Here is a 22,855-nt window from a genome sequence, read left to right on the forward strand (position 1 = left end):
CAGCTAATTTTATTTTTGTATTTTTAGTAGAGATGGGGTTTCACCGTGTTAGCCAGGATGGTCTTGATCTCCTGACCTTGTGATCCACCCTCCTCGGCCTCCCAAAGTGCTGGGATTACAGGCGTGAGCCACTGCGCCGGGCTACAACTTAATCTTTATCCTGGCTGATGAGTCAACTGATTTCATCAATAAAATGGTGAATGCTTACCACGCTATAGCACTAGTAAGATCTGTAAATGGTCAGCACGATCATCAAGAAAATTTTTCAGCTTTCCCAAACAAACAAAAAGCCAAGATAGATTTAATGTCATTTCATATGACGAATCATCAAAAAGTCTGTCTTGGAAGAACTACCTTGGCATTTATACTGATGGTTCAAATCAATGGTTGGCTCCATAAGAATTTTTACTGTCCTTGGAAAAAAACAAAACCAACAAACAAAAACTTGATGTTATCACAACACACTGCTTTCTTCACAGAGAGGCACTGGTGTCAGAAACTCTTGGAGATGGAAAGTAATGATGCAGTTTGCCTTTATTCAACAAAGACTAGCTAACCTGAAAACGTTTTAAAAACTGGCCAGGCAGGTTGGGTGCGGTGGCTCACGCCTGTAGTCCCAGCACTTTGGGAGGCCGAGGCAGGCGGATCATGAGGTCAGGAGATCAAGACCATCCTGGCTAACACGGTGAAACATGTCTCTACTAAAAGTGCAAAAAATTAACTGGGCGTGCTGGCGGGTGCCTGTAGTCCCAGCTACTTGGGAGGCTGAGGCGGGAGAATGGCGTGAACCCGGGAGGCAGAGCTTGCAGTGAGCTGAGATTGTGCCACTGCACTCTGGCCTGGGTGGCAGAGCAAGACTCTGTCTCAAAATAAAATAAAATAAAATAAAATAAAATAAAATAAAATAATAAATAAATAAATAAATCTGGCCAGGCAGGCTGGGTGTGGTGGCTCACGACTGTAATCCCAGCACTTTGGGAGGCCAAGGCAGGCAGATCACCTGAGGTCAGGAGTTCGAGACCAGCCTGGCCAACATGGTGAAACCCCATCTCTACTAAAAATACAAAAATTAGCTGGGTTTGGTGGTGCATGCCTCTAATCCCAGCTACTCGGGAGGCCACGGTGGGAGAATCACTTGAACTCGGGAGGCGGAGGTTGCGGTGAGCTGAGATTTTGTCACTGCACTCCAGCCTGGGCAACAGTGCTGGGATTACAGGCGTGAGCCACCAGGCCTAGCAATATATTTCTTTTTAATTTTAAAAACTAAAAGAAATGTCGGCATGGTGGCTCACGCCTGTAATCCTAGAACTTTGGGAGGCCAAGGCAGGTGAATCACTTGAGGCCAGGAATTCGAGACCAGCTCGGCCAACACAGCAAAACCCTAGTTCTCTACTAAAAATACAAAAATAAAAACAAAATATAGCTGGGCATGGTGGTGGGAGCATGTAGTCCTAGCTACTCAGGAGGCTGAGACCTGAGAATTGCTTGATCCCAGAAGGTGGAGGTTATAGTAAGCCAAGATTGTGCCACTGCACTCCAGCCTCGGTGACAGAGCAAGACTCTGTCTCGGAAAAAAAAAAAAAAAATCTTAAAAAAAAAAGAAAATGAATTAAAAACACTGTATAAAAACTTAGACAAAGACATTCCTTTTTTGTTCTTGAGATGGAGTTTCACTTTTGTTGCCCAGGCTGGAATGCAATGATGTGATCTTGGCTCACTGCAACCTCTGCCTCCCGGGTTCAAGTGATTCTCCTGCCTCAGCCTCCCAAGTAGCTGGGATTACAGGCATGAGCCACCACACCTGGCCTGAGCACAGCCATTTTCTTTTCTTTTCTTTTTCTTTTTCCTTTCTTTCTTTCTTTCTTTTTTTTTTTTTTTGAGACGGAGTTTCGTGCTGTCGCCCCAGCTGGAGTGCAGTGACACCATCTCGGCTCACTGCAAGCTCCACCTCCCTGGTTCAAGGGATTCTCCTGCCTCAGCCTCCCGAGTAGCTGGGACTACAGGTGCCCACCACCACGCCCAGCTAATTTTTTGTATTTTTTTTAGTAGAGATGGGATTTCACCATGTAGGCCAAGATGGTCTCCATCTCCTGACCTCAAGTGATCCGTCCGCCTCAGCCTCCCAAAGTGCTGGAATTACAGGCATGAGCCACCACGCCTGGCCAATTGAGCACAGCCATTTTCTAGCACGCACAGACATCTGGTGGTGGAGCACTCTGTGTATGGGACCATTGAGAAAGCATGGGTCTGGCCGGGTAAAGAGGCTGACACAATCTACGGCGAGTCATCCTATCTCATCACTGAGGGCTCCTCCACCGATTGCTCTCTGATGGGCATTTCATATGGGAATCTTCCCACCCTGTGACTATTTTGAGAAGCTGTTCACAGTCCTGTCTCCTAGGCCATCGGATTGCCAGTTGTGCTCTTTTCAAGTCTCTGCAGCTGGCTAGCCTATCAGATGCTGCTCACGAGTCTGTGTAAATCTGTACCTTAGGCCACCTTTCCTCCACAGAAAGCATCCACAGATGTATTGCCCCAAGGTTCCACCCACTGGGAGAATTTTCCTTCACCACTGTCTGTAACCTCAAACTCCTGGGCTCAAGCAATCCTCCCTCCCCCTTTAGCCTCCCAAGTAGCTGGTACTACAGGTATGCACCATTACACCTGGCTAATTTTTAAAACTTGTTTTTGTAAAGACTGGGTCTCACTATGTTGACCAGGCTGGTGTGAAACTCCTGGGCTCAAGTGATCCTCCCATCTCAGCCTCCCAGAATGCTGGGTTTACAGGCATAAGTGACCATGCCTGGCGTGCTTTTCTCTCTTCCTTTTCTTCTCTTCTCTTCTCTTTTCTCTCTCTCTCTCTCTTTCCTTCCTTCCTTCCTTCTTCCTTCCTTCCTTCCTTCTTTCCCCTCCCTCGCTCCCTCGCTCCCTCCCTCCCTCCTTCCTTCCTTCCTTTTTTTTTTTTGATGGAGTTTTGCTCTTGTTACCCAGGCTGGAGTGCAATGGTGTAATCTTGGCTTGCTGCAACCTCCACCTCCCGGGTTCAAGCAATTCTCCTGCCTCAGTCTCCCAAGTAGCTGGGATTACAGGTGCCCGCCACCAAGCCTGGCTAATTTTTGTGTTTGTAATAGAGACGGGGTTTCACCATGTTGGCCAGACTGGTCTCGAACTCCTGACCTCAGGTAATCCACCTACCTTGTGCTCCCCAAGTACTGAGATTACAGGCATGAGCCACTAAGCCCAGCCTCTTTTCTTTTTTTAAAAAAAACTGAGTTTCACTGTGTTGCCCAGGCTGGAGTGCAGTGGCACAATCTTGGCTCGCTGCAACCTCTGCCTCCCAGATTCAAGCAATTCTCCTGCCTCAGCCTCCCAAGTAGCTGGGATTACAGGCACCTGCCCCGACGCCCAGCAAATCTTTGTATTTTTAGTAGAGATGGGATTTCACCATGTTGGCCAGGCTGGTCTCGAACTCCTGACCTCAAGTTATCTGCCTGCCTTGGCTTCCCAAAGTGCTGGGATCACAGGCATGAGCCACCGTGACTGGCCCCTCCAGTGTTTTCTTAAATCCAGGCTACAGGTCAGCAAACTCCTTCCATGAAGTGGTAAATGTCTTAGGCTTTGGGAGCCATATGATCTTATTGCAGTTACTCAACTCTGCCAGTGTAGTGCATAAACAGCCTTAGACAAGACGTAAGTACATGAGTGTGACTGTGTTGCAATAAAACTTTATCTACAAAAACAGGTGGTAGTCCAGATTTGCTTATAGTTTGCTCATCCCTGGTCTAGGCAGTCAACAAATCAATAAAACTTCTGATGTATAATGTTTGTCGATTTGTAGTGTAAATACTCTCACGATGGCTGATTTCAGGTTACCAGTGTAACACCACCAAGTGCTGTCCTGGAAGAGATAGGCCGTAAATAACACACCACTGACTGGGCGCGGTGGCTCATGCCTGTAATCCCAGTGTTTTGGGAGGCCAACGCCAGCAGATCGTTTGAGCTCAGGATTTTGAGACTAGCCTGAGTAACACAGTAAGATCCTGTCTATTAAAAAATAATTAGCCCAACACGGTGGCACCAGGGGTGCCAGGTTGAGGTGGGAGGACCACCTGAGCCCAGGGAGGTCAGGGCTGCAGTGAGCCAAGATCGCACCACTCTACTCATCTGGGCAACAGAAGTGAAACCCTGTGTCAAAAAAAAAAAAAAAAAAGTAAATTGTAGTAAACTAATTAGTAAGTGATGAGTTTTGAGTATTTATTGTCTTTACTATTTGTTTGTTTATTTATTTGAGATGGAGTCTCACTCTGTCGCCCAGGCTGTAGTGTAGTGGTGTGATCTTGGCTCATTGCAACCTCCGCCTCCCAGGTTCAAGTGATTCTCCTGCCTCAGCCTCCTGAGTAGCTGGTATTACAGGCGCACGCCACCACACCTGGCTAATTTTTGTATTTTTAGTAGAGATGGGGCTTCATCATGTCGGCCAGACTGGTCTCAAACTCCTGACTTGAAGTGATCCATCTGCTTCGGCCTCCCAAAGTTCTGGGACAGGCGTGAGCCACCGTGCCCAGCTTGAGTCTTCCCATTTTTAATGCAGCATGAGAACTTGACTCCTTTGCCCTCTGTTGCCTGGGTGTTATAGCAATCCCATGAGATCAGGATGAATGTGGAGGATGGGAGTGGTGGAGGGTGATCCTGTCCTGTCCTTTGCCCACTGGAGGGCAACCAGGGAAACTTGCTGGGAAGAAGAGGATTGGCTGGCAGGGATCCTCAGATTTCTGTAGCCCTGCTGGGCCAGAGGAGCTAATCTAGAGTCTATGAGGTGGAGAAAGGGGCTCCCCTTCCTGTCCTCCATGCCCTCCTCTAGCTGGAACTGACTGTCTAGCCCCTTTCTTCAGGCACCTCTGCCCCACAGCCCCTCTCCACGCCTCTGGCCCATTCTGGGAAGCTGCCCGGTTGTGTTGGCAGAGCACCAGCTTCTCTCTCTGTGCCCCACCTCACCTTGGGCTCCCAAAGCACTTGGGCTCTCTGCCCCTCCCTCCCACTCAAACCTGCTCCCAGGAGGCTTTTATAATGAGGCTCTTTAATAAAGAGGCTGCAGGGATGGCTGAGAGGGTGTTTCAGGGGGTCGGGTAATGTATTGTGGTGGAAAGACCTGGGCTTTGGAGCCTGAGCACTTTGGTTTCTGTCCTAGCTCAGCTTCTCCCGGCTGTATGAGCCTGGGCACTTCAACTTTTTGTATCTCAGTTTCCTCTTCTACAAGAGGGGATATAGCTGGGTGTTCAGTGGCACCTTCCTGTAATCCCAGTTACTCAGGAGGCTGAGGGAGAACTGCTTGAGCCTGGGAGTTTGAGGCTGCAGTGAGCCACGATCGCACCACTGCTCCCTCCGAGTAGCTGAGACTTGTCACTTGGGTGACAAGTGAGACCCTGTCTCTAAAATAAATAAAACAGGGAGAGAAGAGTAACAGCTACCTCTTAGGGTGTTGTAAAAATCAAGTAAGTTGGCTGGGCCTGCTGGCTCATGCCAGTAATCCCAGCACTTTGAGGGGCCAAGGCAGGTAGATTGTTTGAGGCCAGGAGTTTGAGACCAGTCTGGCCAATATGGTGAAACCCTGTGTCTACTAAAAATGCAAAAATTAGCCAGGTGTGGTGGTGGGTGCCTGTAATCCCAGCTATTTGGGAGGCTCAGGCAGGAGAATCACTTGAACCTGAGCAGCAGAAGTTGCAGTGAGCCGAGATCTCACCACTGCACTCCAGCCTGGGCAACAGAGCTAGACTCCATCTCAGAAACAAAGCAAAACGAAAATCAAATAAGTTAAAAAATACATAAAGTGTAGAGAAGAGCACCTAGCACAGGGGTCCCCAACCCCTGGGCCATAGACATTACCACCTGAGCTGTGCCTCCTGTCAGATCACCATTAGATTCTCTGAGGAGTGTGAATCCCCTATTGTGAACTGCATGTGCGAGGGATTTAGGTTGTGCACTCCTTATGAAAATCTAATGCCTGATGATCTGAGGTGAAACAGTTTCATCCCAAAACCATCCCCCTTTACCCCTCACACCATGGACAAATAGTCTTCCACAAAGCCACTCCCTGGTGCCAAAAAGTTGGGGACCACTGACCTAGTATATAGTAAGTGATATGGTTTGGCTGTGTGTTCCCGCTGCCCTGCCCAGATCTCATGTTGAAATGTCATCTCCGGCCGGGCGTGGTGGCTCAAGCCTGTAATCCCAGCACTTTGGGAGGCCGAGACGGGCGGATCACAAGGTCAGGAGATCGAGACCATCCTGGCTAACACGGGGAAACCCCGTCTCTACTGAAAAATACAAAAAACTAGCCGGGCGAGGTGGTGGGCGCCTGTAGTCCCAGCTACTTGGGAGGCTGAGGCAGGAGAATGGCATAAACCCGGGAGGCGGAGCTTGCAGTGAGCTGAGATCCGGCCACTGCACTCCAGCCTGGGCGGCAGAGCGGGACTCCGTCTCAAAAAAAAAAAAAAAAAGAAATGTCATCTCCAGTGTTGGAGGTGGGGCCTGGTGGGAGATGTTTGGATCATGGGGTGGATCCCTCATGAATGGCTTGGCGCCATCCCCTTGGTGATCAAATGGCTTGGCACCATCCCCTTGGTGATCAGCGAGTTCTTGCTCTGAGTTCACAGTGATCTGGTTGTTTGAAAGTGTGTGGCACCTCCCCCCAGAGGGCACTGACCTTGTTCCTGCTCTTGCCATGTGATAAGCTTGCTTCCACTTCACTTTTCACCACAATTGTAAGCTTCCTGAGGCCTCCCCAGAAGCTGAGCAGATGCCAGCACCATGGCTGTACAGCCAGCAGAACTGGGAGCCAATCAAACCTCTTTTCTTTTTTTTCACTTTGTAGCCCAGGTTGGAGTGCAGTGGTTGATCTCGGCTCACTGCAAGCTCTGCCTCCTGGGTTCACGCCATTCTCCTGCCTCAGCCTCCCAAGTAGCTGGGACTACAGGTGCCCGTCACCACACCCGGCTAATTTTTTTTGTTTTTAGTAGAGACAGGATTTCACCCTATTAGCCAGGATGGTCTCTATCTCCTGACCTCATGATCCACCCGCCTCGGCCTCCCAAAGTGCTGGGATTACAGGCATGAGCCACTGTGCCCGGCCCCAATCAAACCTCTTTTCTTTAATTACCCAGACTCAGGTATTTCTTCATAGCAATGCAAAAACAGCCTAATACAGTAAGTGCTCAGTAGAAGCTAGTATCATTGTTCTTATTAACGTGCCTTCTCTTAGTGGCATTTGCAGCTTTTTTTTTTAGATGAAGTCTCGCTCTGTCACCCAGGCTGGAGTGCAGTGGTGTGATCTCGGCTCTCTGCAACCTCTACTTCCTGGGTTCAAGGCATTCTCCTGCCTTAGCCTCCTGAGAAGCTGGGATTACAGGCACGCGCAACCACACCCAGCTAATTTTGTATTTTAGTAGAGATGGGGTTTCACCATGTTGGCCAGGCTGGTCTCAAACTCCTGACTTCAAGTGATCCACCCCGACTTGGCCTCCCAAAGTGCTGGGATTACAGGCGTGAGCCACCACACCTGGCCATGCAGCTTGTTACTAAAGGCCTTTCTCCTGCTTACCTCAGTGGCTCCCCATCACCTACAAGAGAGCTGTCCTTGCATGCCACGGCACTCTCTTGTGCCAGGAACAAGCTCCAGATGGACAGAGACAGTGATCTTCTCAGCTCTGGGGACAGCCCGGCCTCCCCTGCTAGTCATCTCTGGCCATTCCACTTATGCCAGCATTCCATATAAAACAATCCCAACTTTTAGAAAAAATATTTTAAAATCTCCCTCCTGATTTGGCCCAACAAATAAGACTGACTGACATAGTATGGCCTTTTGAATCATTCTCAGAGGAATTCAGCTGGGATCGGGAGAAATGGATAAATGTTTTTTGAGAGAACAGATGACATCTGGGGCAAGAGCCCACCCTCCCAAAGAAAAAAATCATCTTAAATGTTCATTGTTCCTTTTTTTTTTTTATTGGCCTCAAAAGTCACATTTATTCAAAGAAAAAAATGACAAGGCTGAGTGCAGTGGCTCATGCCTGTAATCCCAGCAATTTGGGAGGCTGAGGCAGGAGGATCACTTGAGGTCAGGAGTTCGAGACCATCCTGGCCAACATGGTGAAACTCCCTCTACTAAAAATATAAAAATTAGCCAGGTGTGGTGGCACATACCTGTAATCCCAGTTACTCGGGTGGCTGAGGCAGGAGAATCACTTGAACTCAGGAGGCAGAGGTTGCAGTGAGGCGAGATCTTACCACTGCACTCCAGCCTGGATAACAGAGCGAGATTGAGACTAGGTCTCCAAAAAAAAACTGACAAGATGTCCATCCCTCAGCTCCCTTCCCTCCACCTCCTGCTGCTCCTCAGTCCTGATTTTTTTTTTTTGAGATGGAGTCTCACTTTGTCACCCAGGCTGGCAGGCGATTCTCGCTCACTGGCGTGAAGCTTCATCTCCCAGGGTTCACGTCATTCTCCTGCCTCAGCCTCCTGGAGTAGGGGACTATGGGCACCACCACCACGCCACAATTTTTTTTGTATTTTTAGTACAGACAGGCTTTCATTGTGTTAGCCAGGATGGTCTCGATCTCCTAACCTCGTGATCCGCCCGCCTCGGCCTGCCAAAGTGCTGGGATTACAGGCGTGAGCCACTGCGCCCAGCCTCAGTCCCAAAATTGACACCAGGTGGCAGATCAGCTCCCCTCAGATGTGGTCAACAGCACTGAGCCATCTCCTCAGTGGGGGTGATGTACAATGTCTTGATGTCTAGATTAGTCCCCCTGTCTTCTGGTGTTACTGTGTTAGGAGCCACACCCTATGGTCAAAACATCCACCATGACTGACTCTCATTTTGAATATCATTTTCCCTGTTGGTGGGAAAGTCATAGCTGATGATTAAAGAAACCTGGAGGCCGGGCGTGGTGGCTCAAGCCTGTAATCCCAGCACTTTGGGAGGCCGAGACGGGTGGATCATGAGGTCAGGAGATCGAGACCATCCTGGCTAACACGGTGAAACCCCGTCTCTACTAAAAAATACAAAAAACTAGCCGGGCGAGGTGGCGGGCGCCTGTAGTCCCAGCTGCTCGGGAGGCTGAGGCCGGAGAATGGCATGAACCCGGGAGGCGGAGCTTGCAGTGAGCTGAGATCCAGCCACTGCACTCTAGCCTGGGCTACAGAGCCAGACTCCGTCTCAAAAAAAAAAAAAAAAAAAAAAGAAACCTGGCACATTCTCTGGCCAGGAGACCAGTGGTAATCAATGCTCTGCTAGGGCCAGAATGGAACTCCTCATGATCATATCTTGTTCCTTTTGGTTCATATCTCCATGCATGGCAGAAACGGTTAAGTCTCTGGCAAGTATCTTCTCAGTGAGCCAATCAGCCTTCCTTGGGGTATTGGTGAAGATGAGTGCCTGGATGATGATCAGGGTTCCATGCAAGTCACACAGTGGTCCCAGCTTCGACTCCTCTTGTTTTATGCTGATGTAAAATTGGCAGATACCCTCCAGGTGAACTCTTCCTTCTTTTTTTTTTTTTTTTTTTTGAGACAGAGTCTCGCTCTGTCGCCCAGGCTGGAGTGCAGTGGCGCTATCTCGGCTCACTGCAAGCTCCGCCTCCTGGGTTCACGCCATTCTCCTGCCTCAGCCGCCCGAGTAGCTGGGACTACAGGCACCTGCCACCACAACTGACTAATTTTTTTGTATTTTTAGTAGAGATGGGGTTTCACCGTGTTAGCCAGGATGGTCTCGATCTCCTAACCTCGTGATCCGCCCGCCTCGGCCTCCTAAAGTGCTGGGGTTACAGGCATGAGCTACCACGCCCGGGCAAACTCTTCCTTATTGACAAGGATTCTGGCAGGGTCCCTTATGAACTTCTTGGTCACCTCAAGTGCATCAAAAGGCATTATAGCTGATAGCAAAACCATCTGAGTGTTGCTTTTGAGCTTTATTTATTAATTATTGTTACTTTTAGAGACAGATCTCACTCTGTCACACAGACCGGAATGCAGTGGTGTGATCATAGCTCAATGCAGCCTCCAACTCCTGGGTTCAAGTAATCTTTGTGCCTCAGCTTCCCAAGTAGCTGAGACTACAGGTGCATGCCTCTACGCCGAGATAATGTTTAAATTTTTTTTGTAGAAACTGTGGTCTCATTCTGTTGCCCAGGCTATTCTCCAACTCCTGAGCTCAAGTGATTTTCCCTCCTTTGCCTCCCAAAGTGCTGGGATTACAGGTGTGAGCCACTGTGACTGGCTGAGGTTTTGGAATATGGCATAGATCTGGTTCTTGAATCTTTGGCTTAACATTTCATCAGCTTCATCCAATGCAAGCCTCTTGCTGTATTTGGGAGACAGTGTCTCCAGTGAAACATATCAAATACGTGGCCAGGAGTACTACGATGATATGGGGAGCTTCCATCTGCAGCTTCCGCTTCTACTTCAACATGCATGTGCGTGCCCCCAGTGCAGGTGTGACAGGAGGCACACACATAATCTAATGCCATGGCCGTTTTCTGCATCTACTGAACCAATTCTCAAGTGGGTTCCAGGACCAAGGCCTGGGTAGCCTTAAGATTCAATTCAATCTGCTGTAGAATGGATATGGCAAATGTGGCCATATTCCCAGCCCCAGATTGGGCTTGAGCAATCAACCACAACATAACCTTTGATAGGAGGAAGACTAATGCAGCTGGAAGTCAGAGACCTTCCCAAAACCATAGGCATAGAAGCCATGAAGGAGGGGCTCCAAGAGGTCCATGTCATCAAAGCTGTTGACAATCTCATTCCAGATGCTCTGGGTGATGCCCTCAGGCTCCATCCCCTCAGGATCATTGTGTTTGGACTAGGAATCTTGATTCATCCACATGATCCTTAGAAACTAGCCAATCTGAACTTCTCCTTCTCCTTCTCCTTCCTCTTCTTTTTCTTTCTTTTTTGAGATAGAGTCTTGCTCTGTCACCCAGGCTGGGGTGCAGTGGCGCCATCTCAGCTCACTGCAACCTCCACCTCCCAGGCTCAATCAGTTCTCCTGCCTCAGCCTCCCGAGTAGCTGGGATTACAGGCACCCACCACCATGCCCAGCTAATTTTTGTATTTTTAGCAGAGACAGTGTTTCACCATGTTAGTCAGACTGGTCTGGAACTCCTGACCTCAATCTGCCTGCCTCGGCCTCCCAAAGTGCTGGGATTACAGGCATGAGCCACCATGCCCGGCCTCAATCTGAACTTCTAAGCATGACATTCAAGGGCTTTCATAATCTGGCACTGGCATATTTCTCCCCAGCCAGATGGCCCAGCATCCCTGTCTCACAGGGCCCAGGCTTTCTCATACCCGGCACCTCTGCGTGTTGCATGTATTGTTCCCTCTGTCCAGAGCCCCTTCCTCCATCCCTGTTCTCATCTGGGACATCTCTTCTCCAGAGAACCTCTCCTGACCTCAGGCAGGCATTCCTGTCCTCCCCTTTGCTCCTTACACACTTTATGCTTCCTATATTCATGAAAATCAAGGCTGGACTGGGTGCGATGGGTCACACGTGCAATCCCTGCACTCTGGGAGGCCAAGGCAGGAGGATCACTTGAGTCCAGGAGTTTGAGACCAGCCTGAGCAACATACTAAGAACCCTGTCTCTACAAAAAAAGTAAATAATTAGCTGGGTATGGTGCCATGAGCCTATCGTCCCAGCTACTCAGGAGACTGAGATGGGAGGATCACTTGAGTTCGAGGCTGCCGTGACCTATGATTGCACTACTGCACTCCAGCCTGGGCAACAGAGTGAGACCCTGTCTCAAAACAAACAAACAAAGAAAAAATCAAGACTGCTCATAGCCCATACCATGGCTTTGGGGAAAGTAGAAAAAGTCACCCCTTCCTCAAAATGCTTTCTTCCATCTGCGAAAAAAACTCTTCTAATAGATGTGTCAAACTATAACATCTACAACATGAAAGGTGTTGACCCTGGAGGAGTCCTGATGAAACCAGAGATGCCATCTTGGGAGAACCTCTGTGTGCCAGGACCTGTGCTAGGGGCCTGTTTATTTCACAGGTGAGGAAAGCGAGACTCAAAGGCTAAGTTCAAAGTATGTAACTGGTAGATGGCAGAGCCAGGGTTTGAACTCCAGAGCCCCAGTGGTTAATCACAAGGCAAGATCACCCCCATCGAGTCATTGTTGGCCAGGTTTGCTGCCTCCACATCTTCTCTAGACCTTAGGGTGAGCTCCTCAAGGCAGGGACCACGTTTCACTCACTGCCAAAGTTCTGGGACCATTCTGAGTAGGCACAGAGTGGGCAGCACCCAGTGTTTGTCGGTGGAAGGAGCCTCCTTGCAGGAGTCCTAGGGGTTGGGGTCCCAGGGGCTGAGGCCTGTTCACCTGGTTGTGGCTGAAGCTGGAGATGTTCCCACCAAAGAGTTCCAGAGCCCCTGCTCAGCTTTAGGATTTGCCCTTGCCCCTGAGTCAAACAGAGAACCCTCTCCAAGTACCTGATGATTCCATTTGCCCCTGACTCCAGATTTTTCTGAGACCAGAGTTGTGCTCTCTGCTGAGGTGGGGCAAGGTTTATAAAGGAGGGCCCGCCTGCCTGGCGGCCAGGGAGGCCAGGGGAGGCCTATTGCAGTGGTTTGGCTGTTTGTCCCTTAAACCTCATGTTGACATTTAATCCACAATGTTGGAGGTTGGCCTAATGAGAGGTGTTTGGCTCATGGGTGTGGATTCCTCATGAAAAGATTAATGCCTTCCCTGAGGATTAAGTGTGTTTTTTCACTCTCAGTTCCAAGAGCTGGTTGTTAAAAAGACCTGGCACCTCCTGCGACCCCCTTGCTTCCCCTGTGGTCTCTGCATACTTGGGGTGCCCAGCAGAAGCAGCCTGAGACCCTCGCCAGATACAGATACCAATCCTGAACTTTCTAGTCATCAGGATTGAATCAAATAAACCTTTTAATTTACCCAGCCTCAGTCATTTCTTTATGGCAACACATAATGAACTGGGACACTTATCAAAGCAGACTTGGCCAGGCGTGGGGGCTCATGCCTGGAATCCCAGCACTTTAGGAGGCCGAGGTGGGCAGATCACCTGAGGTCAGGAGTTCGAGACCAGCCTGGCCAACATGGCGAATCCCCCCATCTCTACTAAAAATACAAAAATTAGCCGGGTGTGGTGGCAGGCACCTGTAATCCCAGCTACTCAGGAGGCTGAGGCAGGAGAATCCCTTGAACCTGGGAGGTGGAGGTTGCAGTGACCCGAGATTGCACCACTGCACTCCGGACTGGGAGACAGAGTGAGACTGTCAAAAAAAAAAAAAAAAAAAAAAAGTAGATTTAAAGGCATGTCTGAATTTTCCAGGCCAACTGAGGGCAAGGTGAAGGATGTTCCTGGCAGAGTTATGACCAGAGGCTAGGGCTGGGGGTGCAGATGGAGACAATGGCAAGCACCTTATTGGCTGGGGGCCAGAGACACCTATTTTTGGATAGATCACTTTGAGTCTGGTCCAATTCTTTACTGCTGCTTAATGTCAGAAACTTAACTATGCTTTTGCATGATTCTAATTATTGCCTTTTTCAGAGCTCTGCTGGTAAAAAGTGGGGTGCCATACCAACAGTCCCCTTTCAAGCCCAGCGTGTCATGCATCCGGCCAACCAATCACTGCAATGTTCATTGTCCAAACAGGTCAACCGTTGTTTCCATGAAAAACAGGATAAAGAGTTGCTGATAGCAGTGTCTTGGTTCTTCCCTTTACATTCTTTTGGGGGAAGGTGCTGGGAGTCAGCCTAGCTTGTGGCAGGTGGCCTTTTTTATTTGAATGGCACTACAGACAGCGCTTGTGAGCACAGACTCTGAAGCCACACTGTCTTGGTTCAGATCCTAGTGGCCACTTTCTGGCTGTGTGACCCTGACTGACTTAATCTCCCCCAAGTTTCAGTTCCCTCACCTGGAAAATGGCACCCATCTCCAAAGTTAATACACATAAAGCCCTTAAACGGTGGCTGGCACACCGTAGACCATAATAGCTATTGTTTTTATGACTTGTCCAGATATGTCGATATAGCTCTGAAGAAAGTAACAGAAAAAGTCCCGATTCTCCGCTACTCAGTCTTAAGGGAGATTTCACCTCGCAGTGCTGGGTATCTTGCTGTGTTAAAGGAAATCGCAGAAAGGGATTGGTCTTCATCTGAGTCTGAGTTGTCTTCTTGTGAGGAAAGCAGGCCATTAGTGAAGTCAGTGATTCACAGGGGGAGGTCAAATTCTGAGTTAGGCAGCTCCTTACCTGAAAATGATCCTCCTTCCACCCAAGGAGGTGTTTTGCTCTAATCCCTCCAGTCCTTCCTCTTTGCTTACCTGCTTTGCTCCTGTTCCAAAGTTTCCCCATGAGCTCCATGAAAATAAGGCCCTATCTGCCTGGTTCACCTGTATCTCCAAATTACAGAGATGATGCTCAGTAAATGTTGCAGAATTTTGTGAAAAAGAACGATGTGGAAAGTGAGTGGGGCTGAGGTGGCCAGTCTGTGTTGGGGGCCTAGTCAGTCAAGCAGTTGAGAAGGGTTGTGGGCCTATGCCAAGTGGCGGGGGACCTTGAGTCCACGCCCCCATCCTCATGGCTCCAGCCACAGCTCCTCCTGGGAATTCGTTTCATCCTCAAATGTGGGGAATCCGGCTTCTATGACTGACATACGACTCGCACATTTTAAAGATGTTTTATTAAAAAAAGAAAAACCAACCAGACAAAAATCCCAACCCAAGAACTCTTGGTTCTGAGAGACTGGGAGCAGCTTAGGTCTGTGGGGAGGGTAGAATCTGGAAGACAGAAAAGTATAGGGAGCCTCAAGCCCTGGGAAGGAGAGCAAGAGCAGCCTTTCCCCAGGGCTCAGCCTCTCTCCGCGGGGCCTGGGCTTATCCACTTGGAAAAGACAGGTCGGGGGCGCTGAGCCCCCAGAAAAAGGCAGAGTGAGCAGTTCTGGACAGCCCTCAGGCCTCTCGTCAAAATCACCAACCAGCTGGGAAGAAGAGGGTGGCCCAGTGCTGGATCCAGCCTATCAGCGCCGTGCCCGAAGGCGGGGTTCAGCCCACGATAGGGAGAGGGGGCTCACGGAGGCGTACCCCAAAGTTCGGCGAGGGACTCAAGCCCCTTGAAAAGAAAGGGCTCTCATGGGGCAGGACATGGAGGCAGCGCCTGGCTGAACTCCTGGGAGGGCAGGGCAGGACCCAGGACCCAGGACCCATACTCCTAGAGGCCTGCGGAGCTCAGGGACCCTGAGGCCCGCGAGGCAGCACTCGGATGGGCCGAGGCGGGGGATTATCCAGGACCGGCTCGGGCCGAGCCCGCGCACCGCCCCGGCGCTTCTGCTTGCGCAGCAGGTAGTTCGAGTACTGGACCTCGGGCATGGCCAGCTTGAGGCAGGCCTCGGTGGCCGGGCCGGCGCCGCCGCCGGGCAGGTCGTAGCCCATAATGTCCACTTTGCGGCTGGGCTGCCACGGCTGCAGCTGCTTGGTGCGGATCTGCGCGGCAGGCCGCAGCACTGGCTCGTCCCCGAAGCAGCGCCGCAGTAGGCGCTGGCGGGCCTCGCGCAGCTCGCGAGCCTCGCGCTCCACGCACGCGCGGCCGGCGCGCGCCACGCGGCGCCAGAAGGTGGCGTTGAAGTGGTCGTAGAGGCCGGCGTCCAGGGCGTTCCAGGTGCGCGCCGCCCGCGCCAGCGCCGCGGGGATGGCGGCCAGGCGCGAGCTGGCGGCGCGCGCGTTGAGCTTGGCGTAGAGCACGTCGTCCAGGTCCCAGGCCAGCAGGCGCCGCAGCAGCACTAGCGACTCGTCGAAGTACTCGGCGATCATGACGAGCGAGAAAACCTCCTCCACCTGGCGGATGAGGCCCGCCAGGTAGGCGGCGTCGTCGCGCGGGCTGCGCTCATTGTCGCCGCCCAGGTCGTAGGCCAGCGTGTTGTGTGCGAACATGGCGAAGTGCTCGCCGGCGCGGTAGTAGGCCTCGGGCGTGCGCAGGAAGGCCTCGAGCGAGGCGTTGGGCACGCGCCGGAAGGCCGGGCAGTACTGGTTGTAGTAACTGAAGAGCGACTCGAACATGGCGGCCGGTTCGCGAAGGATGGTGACATAGACGGTGCCGGGCGGCATGAGGCGCTCCAGCTCTGCACGGTCGAAGCGCAGGTGGCTGGCCAGCACGTGCGGCGGCCGCGTGGCCGGGTGCACGAAGTGCGCCGAGAAGTTGCGCGGGTAGCAGAACTGGTGCTCGCAGCTTGGGTGCGGCAGGGCCACCGTCAGATTGTGGCGCTCGGCAAAGCGGAACAGGATGTTCTGCACCGTCGTGCCTGCCGTCTTGTGAGTCTTCAGGAAGGCCACGGTCATGTGCTTGGGGCGCGGCGGCGAGTTTCGCAGAGGAGGGCAGCTCAAGGGGAACAGCTTGGGGTACCTGCCAGGCCCGAGGGGTGTGCAGAGAGGAGGGTGTGAGGGGGCTGCTGCTTGACCCCTGGCCTTACCCAAGGACTGTGGATGCCCCACAGCACGGCCCCGCCTAGTCTGCACTCATGGAAAGGTCGAGGGCGGTGCTGGGTAGCCTCTAAGATGCCCCCTATGATCCCTGCTGGCCTCCTGGTATTTACGCCCTTGAGTATTCCCCTCACCTGAGGTACGCTGGACTTATCAGTGCATCTAAAGAAGAGAAGAGGGCAGAAATGATGGGATGTCACTTCTTAAATTTCATCATAGAAAGACTGTGGCTGGCTAGTATCTTGGTGTCTTTCACTCAATCCGGGATGACAGATGCTGGGGGAAGCAAGCTGCCATATAGTGGGCAGCCCTATAGGGAGCTACCACTAAGTGGGAAAAGCCCATAAGGACCTAAGGTCCTCAGTCCACCAGCCCGCTTGAAGACCTGAAGCCAGTCAAAACCACGTGAGTGAGCTTGGAAGCTGCTCCCTTCCAATCAAGCCTTCGGATGAGGCTGCATCACCAGCAAACACCTTGGTTGCAACCCCATGAAAGACCTTGGTCCAGAAGTTCCCAATAAGCCGCACCTGGCTTCGTGACCCACAATAACAGATGTTTGTGTTTCCAGCTGCTAAGCTTTAAGATAATTTGTTTATGCAGAAATAAATAAAGGATAAAGACCCCTGGAGATCTTTGAGGAATCCCACTTTGTATATGTAGAAACTGAGGGCCAAAAGGAGAACAATCACTTACACAAAGTCTGGAGACAACTTACATGGTCACTAAATCCTTTTGTTCTTTTTCATTTTTACTCTTTAGCTGGCTCCTCACTTTGTAGATGGTTGGCACTGGGCTCTGCAGCAACCCATTGTTATGTTTCTCTTAAGGCCTCTAAAGCCTCATTCATTCAGTCATCAAATATTTTTTGGGTCTCCACTATGTGCCAGGTTATGCTAGGCTCAAGAAATACAGTAATATACAAAACAATAATCATAGCCCTCGTGAAGCTTTCATTTCTGTTGCTTCATTCTTAAAATATGGGTGTTTGGGATTTCAAACCAGCAAATTATCTGGCAAGGAGGGCTGGGCCCATTCACACCATTCTCAGGGGCAGACAGTGTAGAAAATGGGGACATCAAGTGCCCGGAGAGGTGCAGGGATTTGTTGGGCTCACACAGTGAGTCAGAATAGGGTCGGGGTTCCCATGAATCACATGGTATCCTGTATGAGGGTGACTGGCTGCATCACACACATCATGTCTCACTTTATAGATGAGAAAACTGGGGCTCAGAGAAGTGAGGGGACTTGGCCTTGCCCAGCACTAGGGAAGTCGTGCGAAGTTGTTTCCACTGCGGAGATGCTTAGCTGCATGCTCTGGGAAGGAGTTGAGCTGGATTCGGATCTCAGCTAACTGATTCTGTAACTTTGAGCAAGTCACTCAACCCTTTCATTGAAGAGCAGTCCCTGTCCAGGGAGGCTGTGTGGCCCTAAAGGGAAAGCACGTTCAGAATAGAGGGAAAGAGCCAAGCCTAGCAGGACTCTTCTGGCAGGTGGAAGAACGGGGAGGGGAGCTCTGGCCCCCCTGGGGCCCCGCCCCCTCGCCGAGGCCACGCCCCCTTACCAGCTGAGCTGCGCCCCCTGGTGGATGAGAAGGCTTACGGTGCTGCACCCTAGCACCAGCAGCAGGATTTTCCGGCGGCTCATCATCTTGGTGGCCTGCTGCAGGCGCTGGAGGATGGGTGGCATGGCGGAGTACCCACCCCTGGACCAGCCAGGGCCTCGCTATCCAGGACTCCCTTCACAGGCACTCATGGGGGATCCTGTGGTTCTGGTAGCAGGGCCAGTGTTCCCGAGAAGCCTGGCAGAAGAAGGCAGATGAGTTTGCAGTGGGCAGAGGAGATGGGCTCTGGGCCCCAGCAGGTCTGATGCAAAGAGCTCCAAGAGGTGGGGTGAACAGAGAGGCCAGAGCAGATCAGATTCCTGCCTCCTGCTACCAAGACCCTATCTCCTCACTGCTCCAGATAACCTAGTCTTGGGTGGAATTACACGGTCTGGGGTATAGCCAGCCCTTCAGGCCGTAGCCACTCCCACCCCTCAGCCCTGTCTCTGTCTCTCTGCCTGCTCCTAACTTGTCTTTGTCTCATGGTCATTTGTACATGTCTCCCCAGTGGAGTGGCTTCAGCACCAGGGCTTAGCTCAGAACAAAGAGGTCTCAACTCAAAGTTTCCTCTCCTCCAGGACTCCTTGCACAATTGCTGTAGCCCAGGGTTGGTCCTGACTCCCCAGAGAAACCGAGCTTCTCAGAAACACTGATCAGGCCTTCACCTCCTTGGATCGATACGGCTTTGAGTCGAAACTGCAGGCTTACTCTACGTACTATATTATTACATACTTATTCCCATTTAGTCCTCACCACAGCCCTGACATAGGTATTATTCCCACTGTACAGATAAGGAAACTGAGGCTCTGAGAGATGATATCACTTGTCTATAGCTACACAGCTGGTAACAGTAGAAATGAGATTCATACCTGCTGTTTCTGGCTCCGAAGTCCATGCCCTTAGGCACTGTATATGCTATTTCTGTAAGAGAACTGATTTCCCCAACCTTGCCCTAGACTCTGGCAATTCTGCATGCTTCTGAGTCCTGAGCGCTCCTAGCTGGGTTCCTGCCCTGAGGGCCAAAGACTGAGAAATTCATGAGGGAAAGGAAGGTCTTGAAATTCTGGAGCCCTATCTGGATTCCATCCCCAGACACCTGAAACCCAGGCAGCCCCATCAGCTGACTCTGCAGGGAAAAGTGCCTGACCAAAGCAATGGGATGGCAGCCTGGGCAGGGGTGCGGGTCGGGTAAGAGGTGGCTCCTGCTTGTTGCCCTACTGAGGATCTCCAGGAGAAGGTGAGCTTCCATCCCAGATAAGCCCAGGAGTGAGAGAAGGGAGGAGGGGCTGGTCTCGCACAAGTCTCCTTTCCCCACAGGAATGCCTTGGCTTAAGGGCAGCCCAATCCTGGGCAGCTTCTGTGGAAAGTCCGCTTCAGCAGTGATGCCTGTCCCCAAGCTAGGGTGGGGCCTTAGTCTCCAGGTTCAAGTTCAGCTTCAGCCCTCACACATATCCTTCTCCATGGGGGAGGGGGAGCCTGGAACTTGATGGGCATGTGCATGTGGAACTAGGACACCTGGGTCCCAGGAGGGGTGAGGTAATGTGAAAACTCTTTTGATCATCACCTTTTCCAGGAGCCCTGGGCTTGGCTTCCAGTCTCTCTTCTTGACCCTACTGCCTTAATCCTGGATTACATTTAAACCTGTTTGGGTGGAAAGATGTCCTGCTTATGCCTCCCCTTCTCTCTAGGCCTTATCGCTGCTTCCCTCCACCTGCCTGCAGACAGACTTAATCCGGCCGGAGCCAAGGGTGAAGGGTCCAGTCACAGAGGGCAACCAAGGGCACAGCAGAGGAAGTCTAAGGCCTTCCCTGTTTCTTCAAGGATTGCTGGGGCAGAGAAGGGCTGGCCTGGCCTGGCTGGGGCTGCTTGCAGGAGGAAGTGAGAGCCCTTGGCCCTCTAAGGATACACACCTTTTTCCTCTGTCATTCCTGCTGCTTAGAGAACTTGGTGATTAGACAGAAGTGTCCCAAGAGAGGAAGGGGTGAGTCTACATCTACTTTTGCTAAACTTGCAGAAACCACCCTATTTCTCAGAGGATTCAGAGTCAGCCAAGGAAGTCAAGCCTAGCTATGGGGGACCTTTCCCGGGGCAGAGCTTCAACTGGCCTCACAGAGTGACAGGTGCTTGGTATCCCCCTCCATCCACTCCCGGGCCTTTCCCCACTTTCCCACATGGCTGAGCTCTGGGGAGCTAGCCAGGCCCCAGTCTGAGGCTGCTTAGGGGTAGGGGACAGGGCATCCTCAGTGCAGGAATTCCCTGGACACCAGCCCCTGAAGGTGGGCACCAGCATCTGTATGGCCACTGTCAGTGACAGGGTGTTCATCACCTCCCGATACAGCCTGGTCCATTTCTGAGCAACTTACAGCTGTTCAGGTTCTTTCCGGGACAGCCAGGATTACCCTGCCAGTGGTAGCACCCGCTTCGGCCTGCCCCTTCCACCTCCCATTCTGCACTCTTGGTAGTGCTGCCCTCCTAGAGCACACAGAACATTTTTCTCCATGACAGACCTTCAGGTATTTGGAAGCAGTAACCCTGTCTCCTCTGGGCAGGCACTCGGCCAGGCTAAACATTCCAGGTCCTGAGAGAGGGTGCTGCTCGGACATTGTGGGAGGCCTGCCTTGCCTTGGCAATTTGACTCCAAGATGCCTGTTTTGGAGATGGAGCCAAGGCAGTGCCTGTCAGGGAGGGGTCATTGGGCTGGGTTTACATCTGATTTTCTGGCTGGTGTGGGGTGCATGGTGGTGCTGCTGGAGCCGAGCTTTACAGCAGTGGCCCTGGCTCCTGCCTTCAGACGCTTCACACAACTCCCCATTCTGCCTGGTGTCTTCTCCATGGAGAGAGTTCTCCCAGCTATCCCAGGCAGGTCAGGACGCCCAGGCTCATCAGAATGTCAGTGCTAATTTTAGTCAGAACAGTCTACCTCACGCTGCTGCCCAGTCTTGCAAATTGCTTGCTTTTCTCTAGGGAACCAAAGAAATAGTAGAGCCTACCAGAGCTTTGAAAATGGGCCTGGGTGCCCACCCTCCTAAAGGAGCCCTTTCTCCTCTGTCTCTTCTGAGCTCTAGAGCTGAAACTGATGTACTCAGAGGAAGGGGTGCCCTGGACTGGACTACTTGGCCCTGACTGCTGGATGGCCGGGAGACTCCATCCTGTCCTGACTTAAGGGATAGGACAGCCCAGTGTTGAGGGACCCTGACCCAGGGTGCTCCAGAGGAAGCTGCAAATTACTGAGGGATAATTTCAGGGGGTCTGCAAAGTACTGGCCCAGGAGAGCACATCTTTCCACCTCCCTCTTTTTCCTCCTCCCCCACCCCCTAGCCTGCACCAGGTCTGCCCCTGGCCCCCCAGCCTGCCCACTCTCTCACCCACCCCTGCATCATCCCTGCCTCGGAATTCCCTCCATCCTCCTGTCTCCATTAGTGCCCACCCGCACCATACCTCCCACTCCCTCAGTTTCATCCCAGCATCCCCCAGGGATCCTGCCAGTGGGATCTGGTCACCATAGGGGATAGGCCAGATTGACCGGCTCACCCTATCTTCTCCCACTTTCCAGGGGTAGAGCGCCCCCCTCCTCATGCTTTCCAGGCACTAGGCCCCCAAGATACTCTCTCGGCCCCCATCCCGGTCTGGTCCACTCCCACTCCCCCAACCCCAGGCCGGCCACTGCAGTACTCACACCGCGCGCCTGGGCTCTGCCTCTCGCCCGGGCTGGGGGCGGCCGCCGCTATCTCTAGACCCTTGTCTTGAAATCCGCACGGGGTCCGAGGGTGCCCAGGGCCCTGCGCGCCGAGTGCCGGTGGCTTGCCTCTCAGCGCCTGGATGGGATCAGGTGGCGGCGTCCGCTAGGCTCGCTCCTCCCGGCTCTGCCCGCCCCCCGCCCCCCATCGCACACCGGAGGAAGGCGAGGGGCGGGGCCAGGCCGCGAGCAAGTAGGGGAGAGGGGAGAGAGGGGAGAGAGGGGAAAGAAAGCGGGAAGGGGGGTGGTCTCCCGGCTTGCCCGCTGGCTGTCGTGAACAGTCTCTGGGTGGCATCTTCAGATGCAGTTATCTTACTCTGGCAACCTTGCAGAGTTGGACACTAATGTGGCCAGCTGCCTTCTCTCACTCAGACAGGGAAACTGAGGCCAGGAAGGTGTCTGGATGCTCCTGCATTGCTGGGTATTCCGGGGCACCACCGGTCATACTTGGGCTCCTGGGTGAGCGAGACACAGGTACACTCGCAGGTACCCACATCCTCTCTATCCTCCTCCAGCAGAGAAGCAGTGCTCCAGCCTTGTCTGGTCCCATCTGTGCCCACACACCCACTTCCCTTCCAGCGTGTCCCCCATACCTTCTGATGTAGCTTCTGGCTGCTCACCCATTCTTCCTTGCTGGGACTCCAGACCCACTCACTCCTGATCAGAGCTATGGTGAGGCTGGGACCCCTGCCTAGGCACCTGCCATCAGGCATCAAAGAACCCAAGTTCAATCCTGGTTTGCTCTTAAATCCCAAAGTCAAGAGGCAATTCCCTGAGCCCTATTGCTTCCAGCTCTAAAATGGGAAGCTGTTCTGAGGTAGCAGAGATAATACACATGAAGGATTCATGTGAACTTCTTAGTCCTCAGTTCCTATCACCTGGGAGCTGGGCAGCAGCACCTCTCAAAGCCATGCCAGACACTGAGAGCCCCACACTGAGTTCTGTGGCTGACCTGCCCACCTGCTTTTTATTTTGCTCTGGGCCTGGTAAAGCAAGGATCCTGGAGCTGGGTAGTCAT

At 52.2% G+C, this 22,855-nt stretch overlaps 1 protein-coding gene and 1 pseudogene across 1 annotated transcript; both read right to left on the minus strand.

The window, feature by feature from the left end:
• Nucleotides 1-10,187: 10,187 nt before the first annotated feature.
• Nucleotides 10,188-11,006, minus strand: LOC101012663 (annotated as a pseudogene).
• A 3,684-nt stretch (nucleotides 11,007-14,690) lies between these two features.
• On the minus strand, nucleotides 14,691-21,974 carry GAL3ST3 (galactose-3-O-sulfotransferase 3). The gene is made up of 3 exons (XM_003909533.4): nucleotides 21,778-21,974; nucleotides 18,063-18,299; nucleotides 14,691-16,424 (listed from the first exon to the last, which is right to left on the minus strand). The coding sequence occupies exons 2-3, from the start codon at nucleotides 18,185-18,187 to the stop codon at nucleotides 15,254-15,256; spliced, it is 1,296 nt and encodes a 431-aa protein (XP_003909582.1). The 5' UTR covers nucleotides 18,188-18,299; nucleotides 21,778-21,974; the 3' UTR covers nucleotides 14,691-15,253.
• Nucleotides 21,975-22,855: the final 881 nt, after the last annotated feature.

Source organism: Papio anubis, chromosome 12, assembly GCF_008728515.1.
Source record: "Papio anubis isolate 15944 chromosome 12, Panubis1.0, whole genome shotgun sequence".
Lineage (NCBI taxonomy): Eukaryota > Metazoa > Chordata > Mammalia > Primates > Cercopithecidae > Papio > Papio anubis.